Source organism: Tetrao urogallus (assembly GCF_951394365.1).
Source record: "Tetrao urogallus genome assembly, chromosome: 7".
In the NCBI taxonomy this organism is placed as follows: Eukaryota; Metazoa; Chordata; class Aves; order Galliformes; family Phasianidae; genus Tetrao; species Tetrao urogallus.
Window position 1 is genome coordinate 32,678,034 of NC_136820.1, and position 22,637 is coordinate 32,700,670.

The 22,637-nt window shown below is 35.9% G+C and overlaps 1 protein-coding gene across 1 annotated transcript; it reads right to left on the reverse strand.

The window, feature by feature from the left end:
• Positions 1-6,489: 6,489 nt before the first annotated feature.
• NSUN6 (NOP2/Sun RNA methyltransferase 6) lies at positions 6,490-21,485 on the reverse strand (the record flags this gene model as incomplete). The annotated part of the gene is made up of 11 exons (XM_079538330.1): positions 6,490-6,702; positions 8,886-9,011; positions 10,745-10,893; positions 12,716-12,860; positions 14,604-14,723; positions 15,943-16,024; positions 16,278-16,431; positions 17,464-17,573; positions 18,725-18,804; positions 20,525-20,680; positions 21,411-21,485. 11 exons carry the CDS (start codon positions 21,483-21,485, stop codon positions 6,490-6,492), a joined length of 1,410 nt encoding a protein of 469 aa, XP_079394456.1.
• Positions 21,486-22,637: the final 1,152 nt, after the last annotated feature.

The following is a 22,637-nucleotide window of genomic DNA, read 5'->3' on the forward strand; positions in this document are numbered from 1 at the left end:
AGGGAGTTTACTGACCCTGGTAATTGAGAAAGCATAAATCTGCTGGCTATTGTTGAGACTTCAAGAGAGTAAAACCAGGCAAATGTTACTGTGAGTGTTTCACTGGAACTGTAAAATCTTTGTGTTTTAGAGTATTTGTTTAGTAAGAAAAGTTTACACAGCTTGTGGAGAATTATTTTGTTGGAAAATAAATTTTTGTAGCTTCTCCGCTTTTTCTACACTTGCCAATTCCTCTGCATTCCCACTTTGCAGACAGCTCACTGCTTTTTCTTCACTTAAAATGTGCTGACAGTGGGAGATTAGAAAAATGTGACAAAATATTCTGTTGCAAGCTTGCTATAGAAAATGCATTAAAAGCAAAAGGAGTGAAAACAGTTTGTTTTGCTTTGATCACCTGTGACACTGGTAAGTGAGGGGAAATTCACAGTTCTTTTTGGCTACAGGTTCCATACACTTGCCTACTGTATAGACTGTTCTGTACCATGGAGTCTTTGTAGTAATCGTATGAATGGAATACTTCTTAGATTTCACTGTAAATAGCACATTATGTAAAAACTATAGTGGGATAGTAATTCATTTAGCTGGAATTTCTTTCTATTTATTATTTTAATTCTGGGAAGTATCAGCATTGCCTGATTTTGACTATCATTTTAGTGAAATGGAGGTGCGTGCTTTCTCCAATCTAATCCAACATCCAAACAGTTCAGTTTGACTCCTTCAGACATACGTTGCTGTCCCTTATGCTTAATATGCATTTTTTTTACCACTCAAGAAGGTGAAATTCTGCTGTCAGATATCTGGACATTCCTGCTAGTGCTGCTGACTGTTGCAGTTTTTCAAGGGTAATATTTAGCTCAGGGCATGAACTGTGGGGAACACAAGGAAAAGAGTATTTTTTTATAAACAAAATTCTCAGCATTACTTTAAACACCACTAAATGACTTTGTAGGCAAAGAAAGCATAGGTAAGTAGACCTCTTGTATTACTAAATGGATAGATAAGACCATCTAAAAAGTGGCTTTTGATACAGGGGGTTTCTCAGGGTATCAGTGGAGAAAAACAGTGACAGAAATTGTTGTTTGAGATTGTTGTTATCAGATTACGTTTAAATGCAAAAAGTTGTATTGTCTTGTTCTATATAGCCTGGCTTTAGGTATTTTATCAGCTTCAGTAAATGCTGTTGCTCCTTGTAACTGTTACATGACAGCCATGGCCTCCAAGAAGTAATGTAATGATTCTGCTACAGTACCTTCAATAGTTATTTTCTTTTTTGAATTTGCTACGGGAGGTGTTAATTTTCCACCTTTCTTAAGTTATTTTTAAGAATTGTTTGGCAGAATTTCAAAACACTGAGTAGTGTATGAAAACCATGGATTTAGGTACCCACGTACAAACAAATAAAGAGAAAAATAAAGCGCACAGTTCAAGCCCCAGTATTTAAGTATGATCTGGATATTGATTGGTAGGATATAAATATCTTACAAAGAAAGCCATGTCTCCATCCAGCTAAGGAGAGTTAGGTTTTGTATAGTTCAACTAACAGTGTATAGGCAACATACTAACATATTTCTTAGGCAGACACTCCGTAGGTTTTATTTAGTCTTGCTAAGGTATTTTTTCTTCAGTTATTAAGAGTGACAAATCAGTTGTAATGTGAGCTTGTACTACAGATTTTGCACAATACCACCTGCCTGCTGAGCACTACTTTGAAAAGCACTTTAACAGAATTATTTCAACTAGAAGCTTTAAAGATACTCCGACTGGAGGACATATCAAAGGTTATTGTGATGAAAATGTATTTGCAAAGTTTTGCAGATAGAAAGTTTAGTATTGATTGCATTAGGATACTAACGAGTTCATATTTCTGTGTCTGGTTTCAGGAGCTTTGAATCTGAGGAATGCTAGAGGTCCCAGTGAGCTCCAGTCTTCTTGTGTTTGTGTGGTACAAAACAACCTGTAGCATTTCTGTTCAAATGGACTGAAAAGATAAAACTAATGAATGAGAAGGAAAGGTAGGAAGATAAAACAGTTGAGCTGTACATAGAGAATCTTATCAACCCTAGCTCTGTATTTTTCCAAAGGATTTCAGTATATGGAAGGAATGGGAACATTTGCATGTATATGTCTGGTGTTAACCGTTTTTTGTGTATCTTCTCAAATGGATAGAGAGGCTCACATCTATCAGTTGTTTGGTGTCACAGACACTGCGGAAGAAAGAATTCTTGAAGAGGGACTGGGAGGAGGTGGGAGTGGCAGTCTCCAGGCCTCTTAAGGGACAGGACAGTAGGGATGGATAAGCAGAAGGATTTATACACAGAGGTGTTAAGAGTTGGAAGAAACTGTTCTGAAATAGATTCATAAAATTTATCTACCACCTAGAAAGATGAATTTATAGATGCCAAGAAGCCTTGTCTAGAATACTACTGAATTCACATAGTGTTTGGCATCAGGAATCTAGAATTTGAGAAGCCTTTGAGAAGCCTTTGAGAAGCCTTTGAGAATTTATTCTTCTCAAGGCGTAAAATATAAAGGGTACCTTCTAAAGACTTGGCCCCGGTTAGTTAAGGCTGGTCTTAAAGCTACAGAAATTGATTGGAGGGCTTATTTTCACATACGTAGAATACGTAGAATGATGCCTGTAGAATGATGCCCTAAATATAAATGGAGAGTAAGGAGAGTCAGTCCTCCTCATCAAACCCTGAATCAACGTAGAGAACTGTTCTCACTTTTCCCTGTATGGTTGTTCATCAAGATCCTTTGCATTCTCTATGTGCAGCTCCTGCTCAGTTCTCATGCCCCGCCATATTTAATCTTTCCTACAAAATCATTAGCCATTGCCATTTTTAAGCTCCGTTGGGTTGTAAAGTCATGTTGGTGTTCTGTGACAACTGCTTAGGATGGTCCATTATCATTCCCTTACCTGGAATGCAGTGACCGGTCTGATTGCTTTTAATCAGGGTCTATCCTGAGAAAAAAGGTTACAGTACCTAAAGTACCTCCTGTGGTAGCTGCTGAAGCCTCCTCCAGAGGTGTTTTTGTTTCTGGATACATTTGACCTCTGATCAAGCTGTTTCCCAAATGGTCATTCTGATAAATCTCTTTTATGTTCCTGCAGTTTTGACTTAAATTCTATTCCCTCCATGACAATAAAGCACACTGCAAACAACTGTTACACAGTCTAAAGGAAGGCATTTCTGTTGTGCATTTACTTACATTTCTTACTTTACTGCAGATTGTTTACCAAAATTTTAGTTCGTTCATCTTTAAAATACATGGATCACGTTTTATTTCAGATGTTTTTAATCAAATGTTATCAGTTAAATTTACTGTTTGGCAATTTGTCTATAATTTATTTCCCTTTTTTTTTTTTTTTTTTTTTTTTTTTGTGAAACAAGCCGTGACAAATATCATCTCACAGTAATTTTATAGACAGTTTCTTTTTATAGCTTACTACTCTAGAGATGTGTTCCTATGCAGCCCCCAAAAGAGATTTATATCAGACATAATAGAAATCCAGCTGGTTCTTCTAACTTATCTGTCTCCTCCTTACTTGATTCTTGCCACTTATTGTATCAAAGTGGATTTGCTCATAATTTTTCAGTAGTGAACAAGAAACTGTAAAAAAGAAGGCTATTTGTATTTTAAATTGCCTACTCCAAATCATTTCTTGTCAAATGCCATGACTAGCCTGTTTCCCCCAGTCTAAAAGTTGGTGGGCTTCTATCACAAGTCAAAAGAAAGAAGCTGTGGAATAATGTCAAACAATACTAGGCTGCTGTTTTAATATTTTTTATATTGATGGAGATAAATATTTAGATTGGCACTATTACTAATCACTATTTCTACAAATAGGGAAAGGTACTTTTCAGATTCTGGCTTTTTTTTTTTTTTAAATATATATAGACAGGATCTGATTGTATATCTAATCTATATATATATAAATAAATAAATATATATATATACTGTGCTTCAGCACCTGACACTGAAGCATAATGATTCGGTCTGCAAAGCATTCTTATTAGGAAAGTAACATTATTATGTGTCAAAAAAACACATACACCATACATCAAAGTTGTGAAAATGATTAAGTATTTAAACTCCTGCAGTTTTAAAGGTCAGATTGGAAAGAAAAGGAAAAGAAAGAATGGCATCCATGCAACTCAAGACATCTGACTTAGCCAAGTGAAAGTAAAGAGCTTGGCTCCTTCAAAGGATGATTAGAAGTGTCTCAGCTACATTTCTCTTCTGAACTGCCTGACGGAGAAGTCTCTCTTTCTCTCTCCCTCTTTCTCTCTGCTTTCCTTCTTCTCTCCTTGTCAGTTCCCCCTGACTCCCAGGAATTACTGAGAGAGAGGAGATTGCAGGGAAACAGCTGAGGCGTATCCCTTTAATATACGTCTATAAAAATATGGTATTTTACATCTAGCATGTCTAGAAGTGATTTTTCAAAAGTAACCTCCCTAGTTAAAAGTTCAGATATCAGCAGTGGTTTTTTCAAGTTAAGTCCAGTCTGCAACTATACTGGAATCAAATATAAGACATTTACAATTGTGGTTTTTTGGCCCTAAGAAGTTTCTCATATAAAATCAAATGAGATCACTCTCCTGAAAAGCCTGATTATGATTCAAAACTGAAAAAATATGGGAAATTCTCAGCAAGCTTTTTACTAAAATCCAACACTACACAGATCCTGCTACTGAAGCTGGAGGCAAAAGTTCCTCCGTTTATATGAATGTGCAAATTTCAAAATACAGTCTATGTATGCTGATTATTGTTTACAGAATTTATATTTTCTGGAAAAAAAAAGCTTTTTTTATACCAGCACTGAGTCCAAGATTTCAACATGTACTTGCAGTAAAAGATTAACACCTTTTGTTAGCAAGTAGTTATTTTGCCACGTTTAGACTAAAAATACTGTAATTTATAATATGAGTAATTCTGATTCTAGATAGGTTTTCTCAGCTAACACTGATCAAACAAGAGAGCTTTCAGCTTTCATGTCTTCTTTTGGCATGTCATGGTTAACAGCAAGGTGTGACCTACAAAAAGAAGACAATTCTCTCCTCCTATCCTGCTAGGATAGGCCTTACAGAATACGTGCTGATCAACCTTAGCAGAACAGAAGAAAATTTATTTAAGAGTAGAAAATGTATTATAGCAAAACACTTATAACAAATATAAGTGAAGAACCAGACTACTGAGTTATATAGATTATTTTGATTATGAGAACTTCTGACAGTACAAAGGTAAATTATAAGGGTCTGCCTTTTAGAAACCAAATAATTAGGAGTGCAAAATAAGATATTTTTTACAGAGAATGCTTTTTAAAAAGTGTAAAATTAATCAGTGGGAAAAATAAAGAACCAACAACAAAACACAGATGTCAGTTCAGGTTTTTGAAGTGTGCTTGTCTTTTGCCTGCATTTTTGTGCTATTTCTAACAGTACTGCAAAAAGAGAACATTATTCAGACAGAGAACATCTCTGTAACTGAAGAACAGTTTGCAAATGTAGACAACGTTTGAGAAATTTAAATTATTGAATCTTTGACAGTGTATGGAGTCAGTTCTCATCAGCATGCTCCCCCAGTTTCAACCTTCATTTGATTTGATGCTTTCTAACCAGTTAATATTCTTAGTTGTTTGAAAGGTGATTTGCAACATTTCAGATGATATGAACGCACTGTTTTCTGTCTTTTGATATTTTCACCACAACTGTAGCCCTTTCGATTGCAAATGTTTGATTTTAAATTTGTCATTGGTCAGCCACTCCAAACGGCTGTTTCAGAACCAATACAGTTTATGCATGGGAAGTTTGATGTTGAAATAATATTTATTTACATTCCCAGAGTGAGATGGTTTAATATATTCATGCTGCTATAAGAGACCTGCTACAAAGCCTAATCGTATTTTGTGTATATACTATGTGTACAGAGAATCTTGCTTGTATTAAAATAAAAGAGAAATGAGGTTCTAAGTATCAATTTATAAAAGTTATTTGCAAAATGTTACAGTGTTTCATGAAGCCCTATTTAATGAAGCATTAACTATTGGTAAAGCTCCACAGAAAAACCTTATTCCAGAATTCACAGTAATGGTTCCCGTCTGTTTTATTTCTGCTTGCATTTCACAGAGGAGCTTACCTTGCCACCCCCCAGCCCCTGTTCCCACTTCTCCTGTACTAGGTAAGCCACTCACACAGCAGGAGATAACAGACAGAAGCATTACTGAACATACTTGTCATCCAGGCACTGACCTGCTGTGAATATAAAAGCAAACAGACCTAAAAATGATGCTGCCCTTCCCCCAGCCCCGACTTTCTGCAACCTGTGGCTCTTTCCCAGCAGAACAGCTGGCAGATTGTAGCGCTGCCATGGCAACCCTGCCGTCACTGATTGGCTTGGCAGCCTCACAGCACCACCACATGCACTTCACGTCTGAACTGCTCTTAGGCTCACAGAGGTATTCTTCCAGGTTGTACTGCTAGATGCTTATTTACCCTTCAACTTCATAAATTTTGCAATAAAAAATCCTATACAGTCCTTATTTGCCAGTGAAACCAAATCTTCCTCCCTGCAATCTTGCAAAGATTCCATATCCGTTCCTTGCAAAGTCCCAGCAGATGGATCAAATCTCTGCAGCAGCTTCAACTGATGGAGTGCCAGTCCAGCTCCCCTCATGCCTTCTCCTCCAATGTGAGGTTCCTTTGCAAGTAACAAAGAAAAGCAAATTACCACATCAGTACAAAGTCCCTGGTTTCCTAGATGTATTCCTTTAAGTATTTGCAGAGCTACCTAACGTAATGCGGACACACTAGGTTTGTATCATGTACACCACAGGGAAGCTCAGAAGTTACATGGCCCTCCCTTTTTTAATCTGGCAAGCACATATGAGTGCATACAACACATCCAACACTGTGGTGCTGGTGATGGGGCCAAGCCCACTTATCCCGCTTGTTTAGTGATTGGACCACTTAGAGAGGATAGGTGACATCCATAGGTCTAAATCAGTCCCAAAAGAGTGAAATCTCTACCAATCACAAGAAGGCTGTTAGCAGCAGCCAACGCACGTGAAAGTTTTAGGTTTTTCACTTAAATGCTGAAGCACTCCTGTGTAAATAACCATAAGTAGTCAAAAAGAGATTCCTTAGTTGGTTGCCCAGTAACAGTAGTAGAAATACCTGGATTCTTCACATAGAAAACTTCAACTGGAGAGAGTGAAAGAACACTGCCTAAAGAGGCATCATTTTGGAAGAAGATGATGCAGCAGAAAAATTTGGCGCTCCAGATTTTCTGTGTTATGTAATTAGAGTAATGGCTAAATGGGACACGTTTCTATAGGACACAGAGGAAGGAACAGCATAGGCATCTGAATTCAGAAGGACATTTGGCATCAAAATCCTGGATAGGAGGGAATTCTTCTCAGCCCCACCCCTCTTCTCAGCACTCCCTGTGATGCCTTGACTCCTTTTTATTTAATAAATAAGCTGATTCTTATCTGGATCATTAATCTAATGCATTCAGATAGGAGACAGAACAACATTTGTAAAAGCTGGCATAGCAATAGCAACATAAAGAACTCCTTTGTTAATCTGTAATGCAGCACAGAGCAGATCGTTTCTTGGGCCCTCAAACTTTGCTAACACAGGTGCTCACCCCATCAGCACACGATGTGAGTTAACTGCTTAACGATGCACTGCCAGCTTAAAGCTGGGCAGCCGGGAAGCTGCTGCTCAATTCTTCTCTTCCTTTCCTTTAATAGGAATTCAGCGCTTTCCAGGTAAGAGACAAAAAGGCATCTGTTGGAAACTAAGAAAAATCAACGTACAAAGGGAGAAAGGGGTGGTGACTTGAAGTACTGGAATACAAGGGGATTTTTGCAGAAAACGGTATTACCCAGGGTGCAGTGACTTGCTTGTTCAAAGACTGGTTTTATTCTCTATCTCTTCCCTTTTCCTTCCAGATTAGTTACCACACTGAAGCTGATAGATAATGTTATCTCCTGTGTGTAAATCCCTAAGAGGCAGTAAGTCTTCCCAGGCACAGGACCAACTGTCCAGCAGTAACCTCCACTTCTGAGATCAATACTGATGGCTCCACCTCTTGTTTTGCCTTGCACAGCCTGATTTCAAGACCTGTCGCCAAACTGAGATTGTGGGAAATAGTGGGCTTCTTCTCAGTGCCATGATGACGTACAACTAACACTCCAACTCATCACACTGACAAAGGAGAAAGCTACATATATATGGATATATATGGTCTGATGATAAACTGTCTCAAGGTACTAATAAAGGAGATGTGATTTTGAAAGGTAGGCAGTGTGGATACAAATTCTAGTATCTCCTTATATACTTTCTCCCCTTAGGCACTTTTACAGTAGTCACTGGCTCTAAAAAAGACAAGGTACAGTCTTGAGCCACTGAGCTTGAAATAAATTTATTTCCTCGTTCTTTATGTAACACAAAGATGGTTCCCATGCATATAAAATTCTCCTTCAAGTTATTTCCCATCCTTTATATAATCTTCACTGCTTCAGGAACTTTAATAAAAATTTTTTCACCTCTTGTTAATGGGCAGAAAAAGAAAATAAAATGCATGCATATAAAGAAAGAATAGCAAGAGGAATTTTAACCTGAGCGGTCTTTTACTCCTCTTGTGTGTTAAATGATTATTGTACAAATCAAAACAACCTGAGCACACAGTTGGAAACTACTTAATGTTCCCTAAATGAAGCTCAATTAAGCACGAAAAAAGGTTTGAAGAGCATCAGAAATTTTTATCCCTAGCAGTTAAAAGTCTCTATAGTAAAAAAGAGATTTATTGATGGTAAATATACTGAGTACCCTTATGGTGCCAAAACAAGTCAAGCATCCTATTAATACCAGTACCTGTGGCTGAAGCTGGAGGCATGGAAAAGTTTCCAGAGCCCATGCAACTTGCTCCTCATTTTCAGAAAGTGTAATTGTACATGTACTATATACTAAGACACCTCCTGGCTTCAGTAATTTCACTGCCTGCAGGGAAAAAGAAACAACATTTCAGCTTATATTTAAAGGCAAAATGTTTCACATAAAGTAATGGTAACCAAGGAATTGTTAAGCTATAATATTAAAAATTAACACTTAAATCTTTCTGTCTAAAACAGCGTTGGAATGCTAATTCTTCTTGGGGCACACATTAAAGGTTCACATAGATTAGAAAGGCTTTTCTTTCAAAATTGGCATTATAGTTCATGCACTTTCTTAATGCTACTGAGATGATGATTCACCCTGTAGGATTTGTTATTTGTGCAGCTCTGCATATCTCATACAGATTAGTTTTGTTTTCATCACATGCTGCCAAGCACGGATAGTTACGCAGTATTTCTGTCACTGATATTAGATGTCAGCTGTTCCATATATTTGGCATGGTTATATCTGTGCTTCTTTTCAAGCTGTAATTCACTTTGAATAAGTATAATTCAGGTTTACAAAAGCTTCAGGAAATCTTGTCCTCAGTATCAGGGCAAGGGTGCTCTTACTAACAAGGGAACTTGTAATATGGCCTTCTGGCTGTGTGCTCCAGCATCTATTCTGTATTGTACCACTGCAGGCTATGTGAGGAAGTGGTAAGAGTCCACACTGCTGCACAGAAAAACACTTTCACCTGCTCTGTGACTTAGACCTTGCCAATTATTATAAACTGAAACCAAGAAAACTGAAGGGAAAAAGAATAGAAAAATTCAGAGGTTTTTGTTTACTGTTGTTTACAGACATCTTTCCCATGCTCCAGTGAACTGACTTCACCTAGCAGCAGATCTGGTGGAGCTGAAAGGCTAACCGAATGCTAATGCTGTCATCAACTTTACTTTAAAAAAGGGGGCTTGTGAAAGACAGGAGAGCACTATCTTGTTTTATAAATATTTAAGTGCTCCTAAATGATCTCAACTTTCCTTCTCTTTGACTTCAACAGCCTGAAAGAGAGAAAACAAAGCTGAACAAATGACTTAAGTTTTTTAAGTTGTACCAAAAGAAACAACATAAAGAAAACTGCACTGCTTACCCTAAGGAGAAAAAAAAGAAGAATGTTTTAGACTTTAAGGAGAATAGGGAACTGAGATTTCAAGGGCTAGAAGTGAACATCAAATACTTGAGCTTCAAAAGGGTGGGCTGCATCCTAGCATACATCTGCAGAAGAACAAGTCTAAGTGTTCTAGGAACTACTGATCTTCAAAGATGAAGGATAACAAAAGACCAGCTGGAAATCAGGCAAAATGCACATACTTCAATATTCTTCAATTAAATTTAGGAATAAGCTGAGAACTGCAGATGGCTTTGTGACAGAAGAAACTAGTTGGAAAAATGAAACCTTAATAACACTACCCAGTGATTTAAAAAAAAAAAAAAAAAAAAAAAGAGGTTAGCACTTAATGGTTTCTAGTACCATTACAGCAAATAAGAATGCAGTGTAGAAGCAGCTAGGAACAATAACTAGGAATGAAAAACCTAGAAAAAGGGCAAAAAACAGACATGAAACATATTTAGAAAGAGGGACATTCTGCAAAACAGCAGTTTTATGGAAATGTTTAACAGAACTCTGGTGCTACATTTGCCCTGAATAGAGAGAACTTTGAAATGTATGCATCCCAGCATCTAACTGCTGAAAAGGTATGGAAAATGAAGCAACATTCTGGCAAGTGAAGTTAAGTTTTACACTGCAAAACTGCTTATTATCAATTTAATTTAGCTACTCAATAATTAATACATACCACAGTGAAAAGCTTGCGTTGCAGTGGCTGGTAAGATGTCACTTCCTTTAAAGTCGAGGAATAAGCCATGTTTGGTCTCTGCCCCATCCCACTGCATGGAGCATCAAGAAGAATTCGATCAAATGATTCTGGTAAGAATGGAGGTCCTTCTGTAAAAAAACAGAAATGTAAAATGTGTCTCTTCTTTCCGTGAGATTTCACCATAGGAAATGGCAGACTGTTACGGCTTAATTGCCATAATTTAATTACCATTAAAGTCCTATACATGGTATCTGCAAAAGTGATCTCAGCTAGAGACAAGTTTCATCAGTGCTGGTGGTAGATTTTGTCTGACAGAAAAGGAATTATAGATTATGCAAATAGTGGATAATTGCTTTAGACATCAATATTTTTCAACTGATATTTTGAAAATAAAACATAAAAACAAACAAAAATATTGAAGTAAGATTGGTCAGAGGTGCTAGGTACACAGTTGTGCATATAAGTTGTTATGAAACACAGACAGCTCATATGTGATCAAATCATTACTGAGAGAAGTGCATCGTTAACCATTAAGACTGCCTTAAGTAATAAGAATTGGACTGCCTATATAACTCTTCATGCAATTCACACAGAAAATAGAGTACTTGATAACATGAAATACCAGACGTTCAAATTCTACTAGTTTTCTACATGTGCTGTTTCTGCAGCAGAACAATTCAGTAGAGAAGGATGGAAAAGATGGGCACTACCTCTGAATACTGCCTGGATAGATAAAGAAATATGTACCTGCTTTATGTGGAGCCTATCCTTTCACCTTTCCAAATCCCACTAGTTTAACAGCCCCAAAATGTCTATTGCTCTAGTGCTCAAGAAACAATTCAGCACAGGATTACCAAGACAAAAGGAGCTCTGTATGTGTATCTGAGTAACCAATGAGGAAGAGAGACATTTATATGCTTTGCCTCCTTTTCTTCTTCTCTTCCTGAAATATGCAAGCAGGTCACAAGTGAAAAGGAGTGGATGACTTCACACTACTGCTACCTAGGTTGTTCCACTATCACCAGAGAAGACTCTTGGCACTGCTGATTTATCTATCTCCAATTCAGCCTTCAAAATATGTCGAATATCATAATTGCAGGGATGTACAGAAAAAGCTTTCATGATCTCTGAGTATTATAGCTAGCTCTTGTTCATCTGTGCAAGTGCTATGAACCACCTACAATATCTTACATTCATAGATGATTAAGAAAAATACCTTATTTCCTGCAAAACAGGGATGACAATAAGGGATGGGGACAAGGAAGGTGAATTATGCAACCTGATCCCTACTTAGGCAAACCAGTTACTGGAAAAAAGCAGAGTGAGAGAACAGCACACTTTGCACAACAAACTAAAAATAATCTAGACAGCAGATACTGCTTAAATCGTTCCATCATGGGAACAGAACCAGTATCATAAATACAGTACTTCAGAAAAGCAAATGAAATGAACTCAAAATAATACACTGTTTTATTGCTTTCCCCTAAACAGCTGAACAAACATCAATGAACTAAACTTTGCAATACTCCTGGGAGTTAGGTATTAATAACCCAATTTTACAGATGAAGATTTTGAGGCAGAAAAAAAGCAAGAAATTCTGCAGAAGTAATTTATTTCTCAGACTAAGCAAAACAGTTCAGAGTATGGGGTTAAGTATTATCATGAAACAAGGTTTAGGGTTCGTCAATCTCTGATAATACCTGGAAAGGGAATGCATTCCTTTTGAGCATATTAGGTTGTGATAAGGACAGATAGTTTGAGCTTTGTAGTTGCTTTATGGGAAAGCTGAAAATCACAACAGAGAAGAAAATAAGAGGACTTCCACAGGCTGAAGCAGCTGAGCTATCTGCCAAGATTTCAAAAACTTATGAACTGGTGACTGGTTTAATACTACTGATAAAAAACTGACATTTATTCTAATACTACTATTACCAAAATTGTTTACTTTACCTTGTTTATCCTCTCTCTTCTCAACTGACAGTGCTTTTGTTCCATCATAGCAAAATGCCTTTATACAATTCAACTGTAGTAATTCAGCGTTCTGCTTAATTTTTTTGACCTTGTTAGCTATCTTGTCCATTGCTATTACTTCACCCTGAAAAAAAAGTTTGTTTTTGTTTGGTTGGGGTTTTTTTTAATCAAAAGCATAGGGATTAAGTGGATATGCAATTCCTGATTTATTTTTTTCTTTTTGATCAGTGTAATGAAGCTTAATTTTCCCTAAAGAATGATATTATTTTTAAATATACACTCCCATAGTCCTTGTTCTCCCATGTTTTCCATGACACCCCTATTAGGGTAGATACTGGTCTGGAGCTCTATACACCCTGTTTGGCATGATCACTCCAAAATGGGAAACTATACTGTCTGACTTTCAATACGATTTTGTTTGTATTTTCTTGTTTGTTTAGTAATGTTTTACTGAGCATTAAATTAGGTAAAAAAAAAAAAAAAAAGATAGTTTGTTAGAAGGTAGAAGATTTAAATATATGGTAAAATAGGTAAACAGGTTTTAAATTTGTGTGGAAATGTTATTACATACAGCTCAGTTCTGAGAAAAGGAGACCTGCAGCCGTTCCTCTGGCTGAGGTTCATAAAATACCATTACACTCACAGTCATGACAACTACTGCATCATTCCTTTCAGCTAGGAAAAAATTCTCTTTTTCTGTGCAGGATAAATCAAATCAAAGCAGGCATACAGCACTACCTGCTAGATGAAATTTGTAAACAGGAAAGAAAACATTTTTCAGTATTGTCAGTGAAATCCAAAACAGTAATCAGCCTCCAAAAACAACCTTAAAAAAAAACAGAACAAAAGGAAACAAACAACTCATAGCCAAAGACCAATAACTATGAATGGAATTGCTACAGTGATTCAGATCTTCTGAGAAAACATGATGATTTCTTTTTTATTTGGTGATAGCTCTCTAGAAGACTAGTGGGAGAGCAACATGACTGTATAAAAAATAGACTGTATAAAAAAAAAAACAAAAAGAAAGAAAAAGAAGTCAGTGAAGGTATGCTGGTTGACTGTAGTAACCAGGTTAGCCAATTTGTTGGTGTAGGACTGGAAAGAAAGAAAAGGATTTATGTTGTTTCAATTGCTTCTAGTCCCCAGCTGCTGTGAGCTAAATCACCTCTAACATGAGCACTCAATGATCTGATGCCACTGCTTCTCCCTTGTTAACATTCAGCACGTTGTACATGCACACTAAGTTCTGGTGCTGAAAAGTTGTTAGGGCTGTTGCTGAAATGGTGGCTTTACTGCACATGTGCTGTACTGTGGACATACTAAGGTAATTTCTCTTCTTGAGAGGCACTCAGCAACAGGAACAGACTGAAATACAACAGGTCTCCCCCATCTGGCCCATTCCAGTCGCTACTGCGAAAGTTTCCTCTGTGACATCTGGGGAAAAATGGTTGTTTTGGACTGGGCTCTGAACAGTAATAAATCCTCAAAATTTAGCTGTTCGCAATTCCTACTTTAAAACTACACATTCTTTCAGCACACAGCAGCAACCTGTGATTCCCATAAATCCTCAGTTTCATTAATCCAGCATATTTCTGAATAACATGCAAGGCAACAAATTCTTCCATTACAAATAAGTGAAATCAAAGATATATTTCAACACATCAATTTGCAGCAAATCAGGTCTTAAGTGGGATGGCGACCTTTTAGTAGTCTGTGCTCATTTCAGTTACTAACAAAATACACTGTAAGCAGAACGTTCGAGTATTGGTGGCTTGCTATTCTAAGTTATCTGTATGCATCTGTTAAAATGACGGTGCTCAGACTTTCTTCACTGAGACAGAAAATGCTGAGTGACTTCTCTTACTTGATCACACATTAATGTTGCAAGATGGGTTGTTTTTCCTCCAGGTGCAGCACACATGTCCAAAATTCTTTCTCCTGGTTGAGGGTTTAAAACATGGCTGACAACGACTGAAGGTAAGTTCTATCATAAAAACAAAAACAGGAGAATTCAAACCATATGGCCTATACCAAGTCCTGGAATAAGGAATGACAAACATGTTAAAAATAAATATAAAATTCAGCACTGAAGACACTTAAGATATTGTTGTTGGTTCCTTACCAGAAAATGAAATATTTAAAAGAGACAGCAGATGTCTGAAGTCTCCATTGGCTCTTGTAAATTTAAAGCCACCTGTGAGTATCTATGACTAAAGTTTAAGGATTTGTGGCTAGGGAGGCTACACTGCTAAAACTGAAAATAAATTAAATTGATACTACCATAGACATAGAGTAGTTCTGTATGTTATGAGGATTTTATACTCATTTGGTTTATTGAAACATATTGGTGTAGTTTAGTATCAAGCAATTAGATGAATAGGCAGGAGTTTAAAGTTGCTGAATTAATGTACTGAGAAGCTGAATTGTGCTAACTGTACAAGCAGAACAAATCTGAGTGATTGTTATACATATTAAATGAAGTAATTTACTATTTCAGAGAATATCATTGAAGGAGGGCTTATTTGAGATAAAATTTACATTTGCTTTACAGAGTAAAACTACTTTCTGGAGGGTTTTTCTAAACCCAGGGATTGTTTGTATTTATATTTAAAAAAAAATACCATTATTAGTGTGCTCTTGGACATGTAGCTCATGTTTTAAGCCTTTTTTTTAATTCCAACAAACTGAAATTATGAATTTTACTTGATCTTAGAATACAAAAAAGTTCCATTTATTTAATCATCCTATGTTTCAACATAGCCTAAATGACCAATTGTTATGTCTACTCTTTTTAAACAAACTTGCTGCATGGGGAAAAGCGGTTTAGGTTCTGTAAATGTTAAAGCTGCAGACGAAAAAGCTGTCAAGAATGAAGTTCAAGTTCTCTTCAATTTAAGATCAATTATTTGAAGATTTTCCTTCTTATCTACAGAAGTGGGTACCTTGAAAGAGGCTCATGTCTTGTGGTTCATAAGGCAGATTCCAAAAACTAAAAGTTCTATGGAGTGTTTGTGCAAAAAGAACCTCTTAAGTCGACTTAAACATGCAGATACTACATTCATTCTTTGTTTTCTTTAAATTCAAACAGATAATTAGGTGCTGTAACACACAATGAATATTGTTATAACGAGTTATAATGAGTGCTCAGAGGATACTCATTGTTCTGCAACCAGTACAGGTTTTTATTTTGGCCAGAATCCTACCTGTAAAAATAAATGACTAGGAAGCACACTGTCAAACGAAGGACTAAGATAGACTGGCTCTGTCATTCTTACGCCTAGTCCACTGAAAAACACAAAAGAATTATCTCAAGTACAAAAGTGTATCATTTTTAACAGTATTAAAATCATTGTGCTTATATAGAGAAATTCAAAACAAAACCTTACAAAAATGAAACCATTATAAATCAGCCAAGAAAAATACCTTTACTATTGATGTTCTTTAAAATTACATCATTAAGTTGGATAAACAATGATAAAAATCTACATTTAAAATTGGAAATATCTGTAGATACAGATTGCTGTTACCAAGGACTTACGTCATTCGGCCATGCGGACTGAAAATGTCACTACGACTCAGTTCTGAAATCCCATTTCCAAGGAAAACTTTGACTCCTTCAAATTCTTTGGCTCCTCTTTTACATTTCCCTTCAATATCCGAATAGACTGAGACTAAATCTCCAGCCTTCACAACTGGGCAAAGAACAGAAATCTTGAATTTAATCTTATACTTGACAGTAAGGACCAAATAATTTAGGGTTTTCAGTAGACTGCTTCAACTCCTATATCACTGCAAAATAAATGACCTCATAGGCATTGAGCTTGAAAGCATGCATAAAGAACGATGACTCCCAATTATCTAGAGCTACTGAGAACCACTAGGTTACAAATCAGACTTGTTTCTTAAGCAGCTAGACAAGCCTTTAATTTATTTCTTATATCACCACATGGTTACCTAGCAGATTTTTTTGTCTCATCAGTGCTGAAAGATGGAAAAACACAAATTTCCATTTCTAAAGAAAATGGCATTAAAATTGAAGATTTTTTCATCAACTGAAAAAGAAGATTCTACTCAATGTCTCATAGACAAACAATAAAAATGAATTACCATTGGGAAAAAATCTATTTTTCTAGATTTGTAACTTGGAATCTAACAGGATAGTAAAGTTAACTGCCTTTGTGGCTACATGAGGAGAAAATACTTCTTGAAATACTGTTCCCTACACAACCAACATACATCCAGCTAACATTTAGGTACCATCAACATACGTCCAGCCACCATCCATTTGTTGCAGCACCCTTCCTTTTTTTCCCCCAAGACAGGAAAGTGTCACTTGTTAAAAAAAAAAAAAAAAAAAAAAAAAAAAAAACACACAAGAAAAAACCAAAATAAAACACTTCAAAGACAGGTTTTAATTCATGTTCTTTGAAAAAGATTTCCAAAATGAATATAAGAAAATGAAATCTCTGAGAAGAATACTTCAGCTAAAGATTTAAATACTGTGAGGGGAACTTAATGTGAGAAATAATTTTGTGTCATTTTCTTATGTATCACACATAAAATTTCCAACAAAAGCCAGATAAAATATGCATTGACTGTATAACATAAGATTAATTTCAGCTGTGAACAGAAGACAAAACAAATTACATTATTTAATGGAAATTAATTGAAGAGTGACTTTTTTTGTTCCCTATTTAGAAGTTTTAAATGTAGAGAACTCTTACATCTTGAAGTAGATATGATACCAGGAACATAAACGTGCGCTCCTCGAAGTACTGCATACCCACACTGTGCTCCAACAATGACTTCAGACTCATATTTTTTTAAATCTTGCCTAAAAACACAGGATGCAATTCAGTTAAAAAAAAAAAAAATACTGAAAGAAATATCTCTCTTTCCCAAGTAAACTCTCTGGTTCATAATTTTTTTATCTTACAGTATAGAAGAAAAAATATGTAACTATCATGTGGTCAGTTAAAAAGTTTAATCTTAGAAAGGAATCAAAGGACAGAAGAGAAAACAACAACTACTACTACTACTACAAAACAGTCCTCAAAATAAACCAGACTGAGACACATTCTGCCACTACTAGACATCTAATACAGGAATACAAATGAATTATACTGAGATCAAGAAATAATCCCTATCCCTTCCTAGACCAGATGACTGTAAAGTGACTTTGTATTTAACAACTGCTACATATTTATATAATAAACACATGATAAGGAGTACAGAGTTTTGCCAGTAAGAATTGTGAAGAGTTACCCAAAGTAATTAAAGTGTAAACATGTTCAATTATAAAAAGAACAGAATGTTCACAAAAAGTTTCTACAAAATTTCTAAAAAATTGAGTGTGAATGTAGTATTTACTAACTAGAACTGCTTGTTACCAATCTCTATCTAATCCTGTTACAAACCAAAGTTCGTTAGTCTTAATAACGTACAAGATACTTCAAATCAAATGTTCTTTAATGAAATCAATAAAACTGAAGAAACTCCAAGGGGCAAAGACAGAAGCAACAATGGAAAGAGCCAGATATAGCTTAAAAACAAATAATCATTCTGAAGGGGATAAAAATTATTCAGGAATCCTTCCATTGTTACTGATACAAATCTCCTGAGGTCTCATTCTGGACCAGATTTCAGGAGAAGAAAATACTGCATTTTCTATTTTACCCTATAACTCTCTATCCAGCCTCCACAAAAGTTTAATTCTTCTCTCTGCCACCTACCTGGCTTTCCAGAGAAGACGCAGTTATGTTACATTTTCCATTTAATAACTGTATCTCTTAGATAATTAACTGTCTCTGCACTTTCTTGTATCCTTTAAGAATAAAACTGTGACCCAGTTCAGATAGTGACTGTCTGCTAGGCCTCAGTATAAATGAAGTTGTGTTTTACTTACTGCCAGTTAGTTATCCTGTTTAAAATTAAATTTACAAGTAAAATATGTATTTTTAAAGTTAAACACTGAAAAATTCAAACCTGGGTCCAATAGCAGGAATTAATAAGATGTCCCGGAGTTGTGGGTGCTCAAGAACTGGAACACAGGTTCCTTTAAATTGCTGTTAAATTAAAACAAACAAACAAACAAAAACACACAGTAAATTAGACTAAGAAGCTAATATTTAACTAGTTGATTCAATTGAAAACACTTTTTTTTCCATTCACAATTGGTAGCTGTACAATAAAAAAAAAAGTGAAAACGGTTGAGAGAGATTAAGGGAATGTTTTATAGGGAGACAATCCATAATACAAATACAGATGTAAAGCACTAAATAATGAGTAAATAGAGAAGTAATAAATCTGTAAACAGGTTCACTGAGAAAATTGACTTTGGAGAGTGGGACAGTGTCCTGACGCTCATAAACCTACTACTCACTTTTTACTCTCTGCTGGAAGAAAGTTGTGTCAGGTTATCATCACGTCATTGTACCACACACATTGAAGATAGGGTCTAATTTGTTATGATTTTGATGCTGTTAATTATAAATCTTTTTTTTTTTTTACTATTCTTAATTACAAACTACTGTTAAACTCTACTCGTGCATTGTCTGAGTATGTATCAGAGTGGCAAGACTTTTTATTTCTCATTTCAAATGAAATTTGATTGAATACTGAGAGCTGAATTGTGCATAAAGTTGCAAAAGAAATTACAAGTTCCCCCTTTAAAATGATTCTGGGATTTTAAAAAGATGTCTGCTTGCTTGAGGCTTTTAAAATATGCACCCCAAACATGCAAAGTTATCATTATTTGCATCCAATAAATGTTATCCCTTAACAAAGAAAATGATCCATTTGCATAATGTTGCTAGAAACTGTTACATAAACTTTCAGAAAGTTACATAAATTTTCTTTTCTAATATGGCCACTATTAAAAATACCAGAAGTTATGAAAAGCCAGCCAATTCAGATTTCAGCAAAGCATTTTCCCTCTAAGCAAAATATTGTACTGCAGTACCCATTTCCAGATTCAAGCTAAAATTAGCGTAACTCATTACCATTCTAGCCAACGGAATGCTGTCAACTGCCTCTGCATCACAGAAGCATCTTGGCTCCTGTCATGCAATAGCTCCCTGTACACCCACTAACATCAATAATTTACTTGAAGAACCAGATCTTTTTAAACAGACTGAAGAATTAGAATAGAGCTTCCAAATAATCCAGTTCTTCTACATCATGGCTTATGTATTATCAAGCACAAAATGTTTAATTTAGGTAAGTAAAAATTGAAAAAAATGGCCAGAAGATTAACAAGTAGTAAAAAACTTATGGCTGCTGCAGGGCATCACTCTGGCAGATTTTTTGTCATGCAGATTCTCTCCATTTCCTAAACAGTTTTCAGAATGAAATATTCATTCAATCTCCTTTAATCTTTACTAAAAATAAGTTGCTGAACATAGTATATCAAACTACAGATTTTAACTGTTTCTTCTACCATCTTCTCCAGACTTAGATGTCTGTACTGTATTTACTACAGTGGCAACCTAAGCTTATCTAAGGTCTCTATCAGCCATGTAGAAAAAAAGATTGTCTTTCTCCCTCCCTTGTTAATTTTCTTGGATGTATTAGATGCTGAACTAATGCTGAACATCATCTAGTAACTGCTAGATGACGAATGTTATTAAATTTAATGCTGACAGGAAATCAATATGTCTACACATTGTTAATAGTAGTGGACATGTATTAAGTTAAAGAATAGTTTCCAGTAATGAAAAGCTCTCTTAATCGGGCAAAAGACGAAACATCTTGCTATTTTTGCTTTAAGAAAGAAATCGCACAAACCTTCTGGATCTCTTCAAGCAGCAATTTTTTCACGTGCTTCACAGAGGCCAAGTTAGTGTTAACTCTAACTGTTGTGATAGCTGGTGGATGAGATAGATGACTTAACAGAGATTGATATTTACTCTCTGCCTCCTTTGTACCTAAAGCAGTTATAAGCTGACAGGGAAAGGAGAGATTTTAAAATAAGGATTAAAGAGATTCACACAATACCTCTTGCTCTGTGGAAGCACAACATAAAATAAACATTAAGCAGAAATGAAGGAATAATGGTTGTATGGTGCGCAGTAGTGAGGAATGTCTATGCAATAGAGAACTAGTTCCAGAGATAACCTTAGAAAGTTGTAGAAAAGGACTTGTTGGGAAAATGGCCAAATCACTCCAAATAGTCTGCAGCAAATACTGAAGACAATCGTGAGTGAGTTCTGTAATACTGTAGGTACTGTAGAAAGAATATAACTGAGAAGATGGACTAGCAGATTCAAAAATATGAATTAATTTTTAAAAATATATACAAAAACATCACTTTTGTTTCAGCTGACATTAGGAAATCATAACTAATCTATAGTATTTTTGATTTTGCCCTGGGTAAGGAAGTATTTCTCAATATTCTCAATAATACATATACGCTTAATCTCCAACATAATCATCCTTCAGCAGGATCCAAAACTGAAGCCTCAGATTTATACTGTTTAGGTTAAATATTTAACATTATTTTGAGCCAACAGCCCTACAGAATAATTTTGTAATATAAATAGGACTGTATTTAAAAATCTGTGGATAATGTCAAGGCAATGCCTTATTTTAAAGCATTAAGGATACAGAAAATAATGAAGTGTTCAATTAGTGAAGCATTTGCTATGATTAGCAGTGTATCTGTTTCACATACCTCCTTATTTCTGAACACTTTGCTGAGATACTCTTCAACTTCATGTTGAAAAGATATTTTGGGGAAAAAAGACATCTTCCTTTAGTGTTTGAATTCTGCTGGTAAAGAAATGAAACGAGCAACATATTTTCTTGGCACTTTTCATCATAATACTCAAGTTTACAAACGTAACATAAGATGTATCCACAAACTGAGCTGCACAACTTTCTGATTCTTCCATTTTAAAAGTGCAATATTTTGATTAAAAATCCAAACATTGATTAGATTATGACTGTAACGCTATCAGCTATTAGGTTTCAGCATAGGCTAAGTAACATGCCTAGAATCTACAGTGCAGAACATTCACATTGCAAAGATGCTGCCAGAATCTTTGATGTTGGAAGTTTCCCAGATGAGGCTACAGTATCAGTCTGAAACATGAAGAAGGTGTCGTCACCTCTAAATCCTGTCCCATTAAAGTCCCTAATTGCCATTTACCGGTAAAATTCACTCACAGAGGTTCCTCACAGAATTCAGCTTTGACTCTTCTGAGTCCCACATTTGAAACTCTTGTTCTAATTATTCTATTATTCAATTCATTCTATCTGCGCATTTTTAGAGATTATCTTTCTCTGTTTGCTCTTCCTGAAACTTAACCTCTTTCTCTATAGTTCATATGATTCCAGCTTCCTCATGGACAACATGTGTGACTGTGGACAGGTTGTTTTTTTTTTCATATAGGCTTAAAAAATTATGCAAGCACTACAGATCACTTTTGTCTTGAGTGTATTTAAATCATAGTAGGAATAGATCAGCCGATTCTTATTGGTTGTTAAATGTTATTAAATGTTATTAAATGTTCAAGCTGTCTGGTGAAGGATTACACTGTCCATCCCCAAAATGCTTTTACTTCTCTGTAATTTTTTTCTACTTCATCTCATGACCGCGACCAGTCATGAGTGGTGTCCCCCACAGGTCTGTATTGGGGCCTGTTCTGTTCAGTATCTTTATTGATGACCTGGATGAGGGCATTGAGCGTAAGTTTGCAGATGACACCAAGTTAGCCAAGTGTTGGTCTGACAGAAGACCCTACACAGGGATCCGAACAGGCTGGATAGCGAGGCTAAGGCCAACGGGATAGAGTTCAGTAAGACCAAGTGCTGGGTCCTGCACTTTGGCCACAGCAACCCTAGGCAAAGCTACAGGCTTGGGGCAGAGTGGCTGGAAGACTGTGTAGAGGAAATGGAC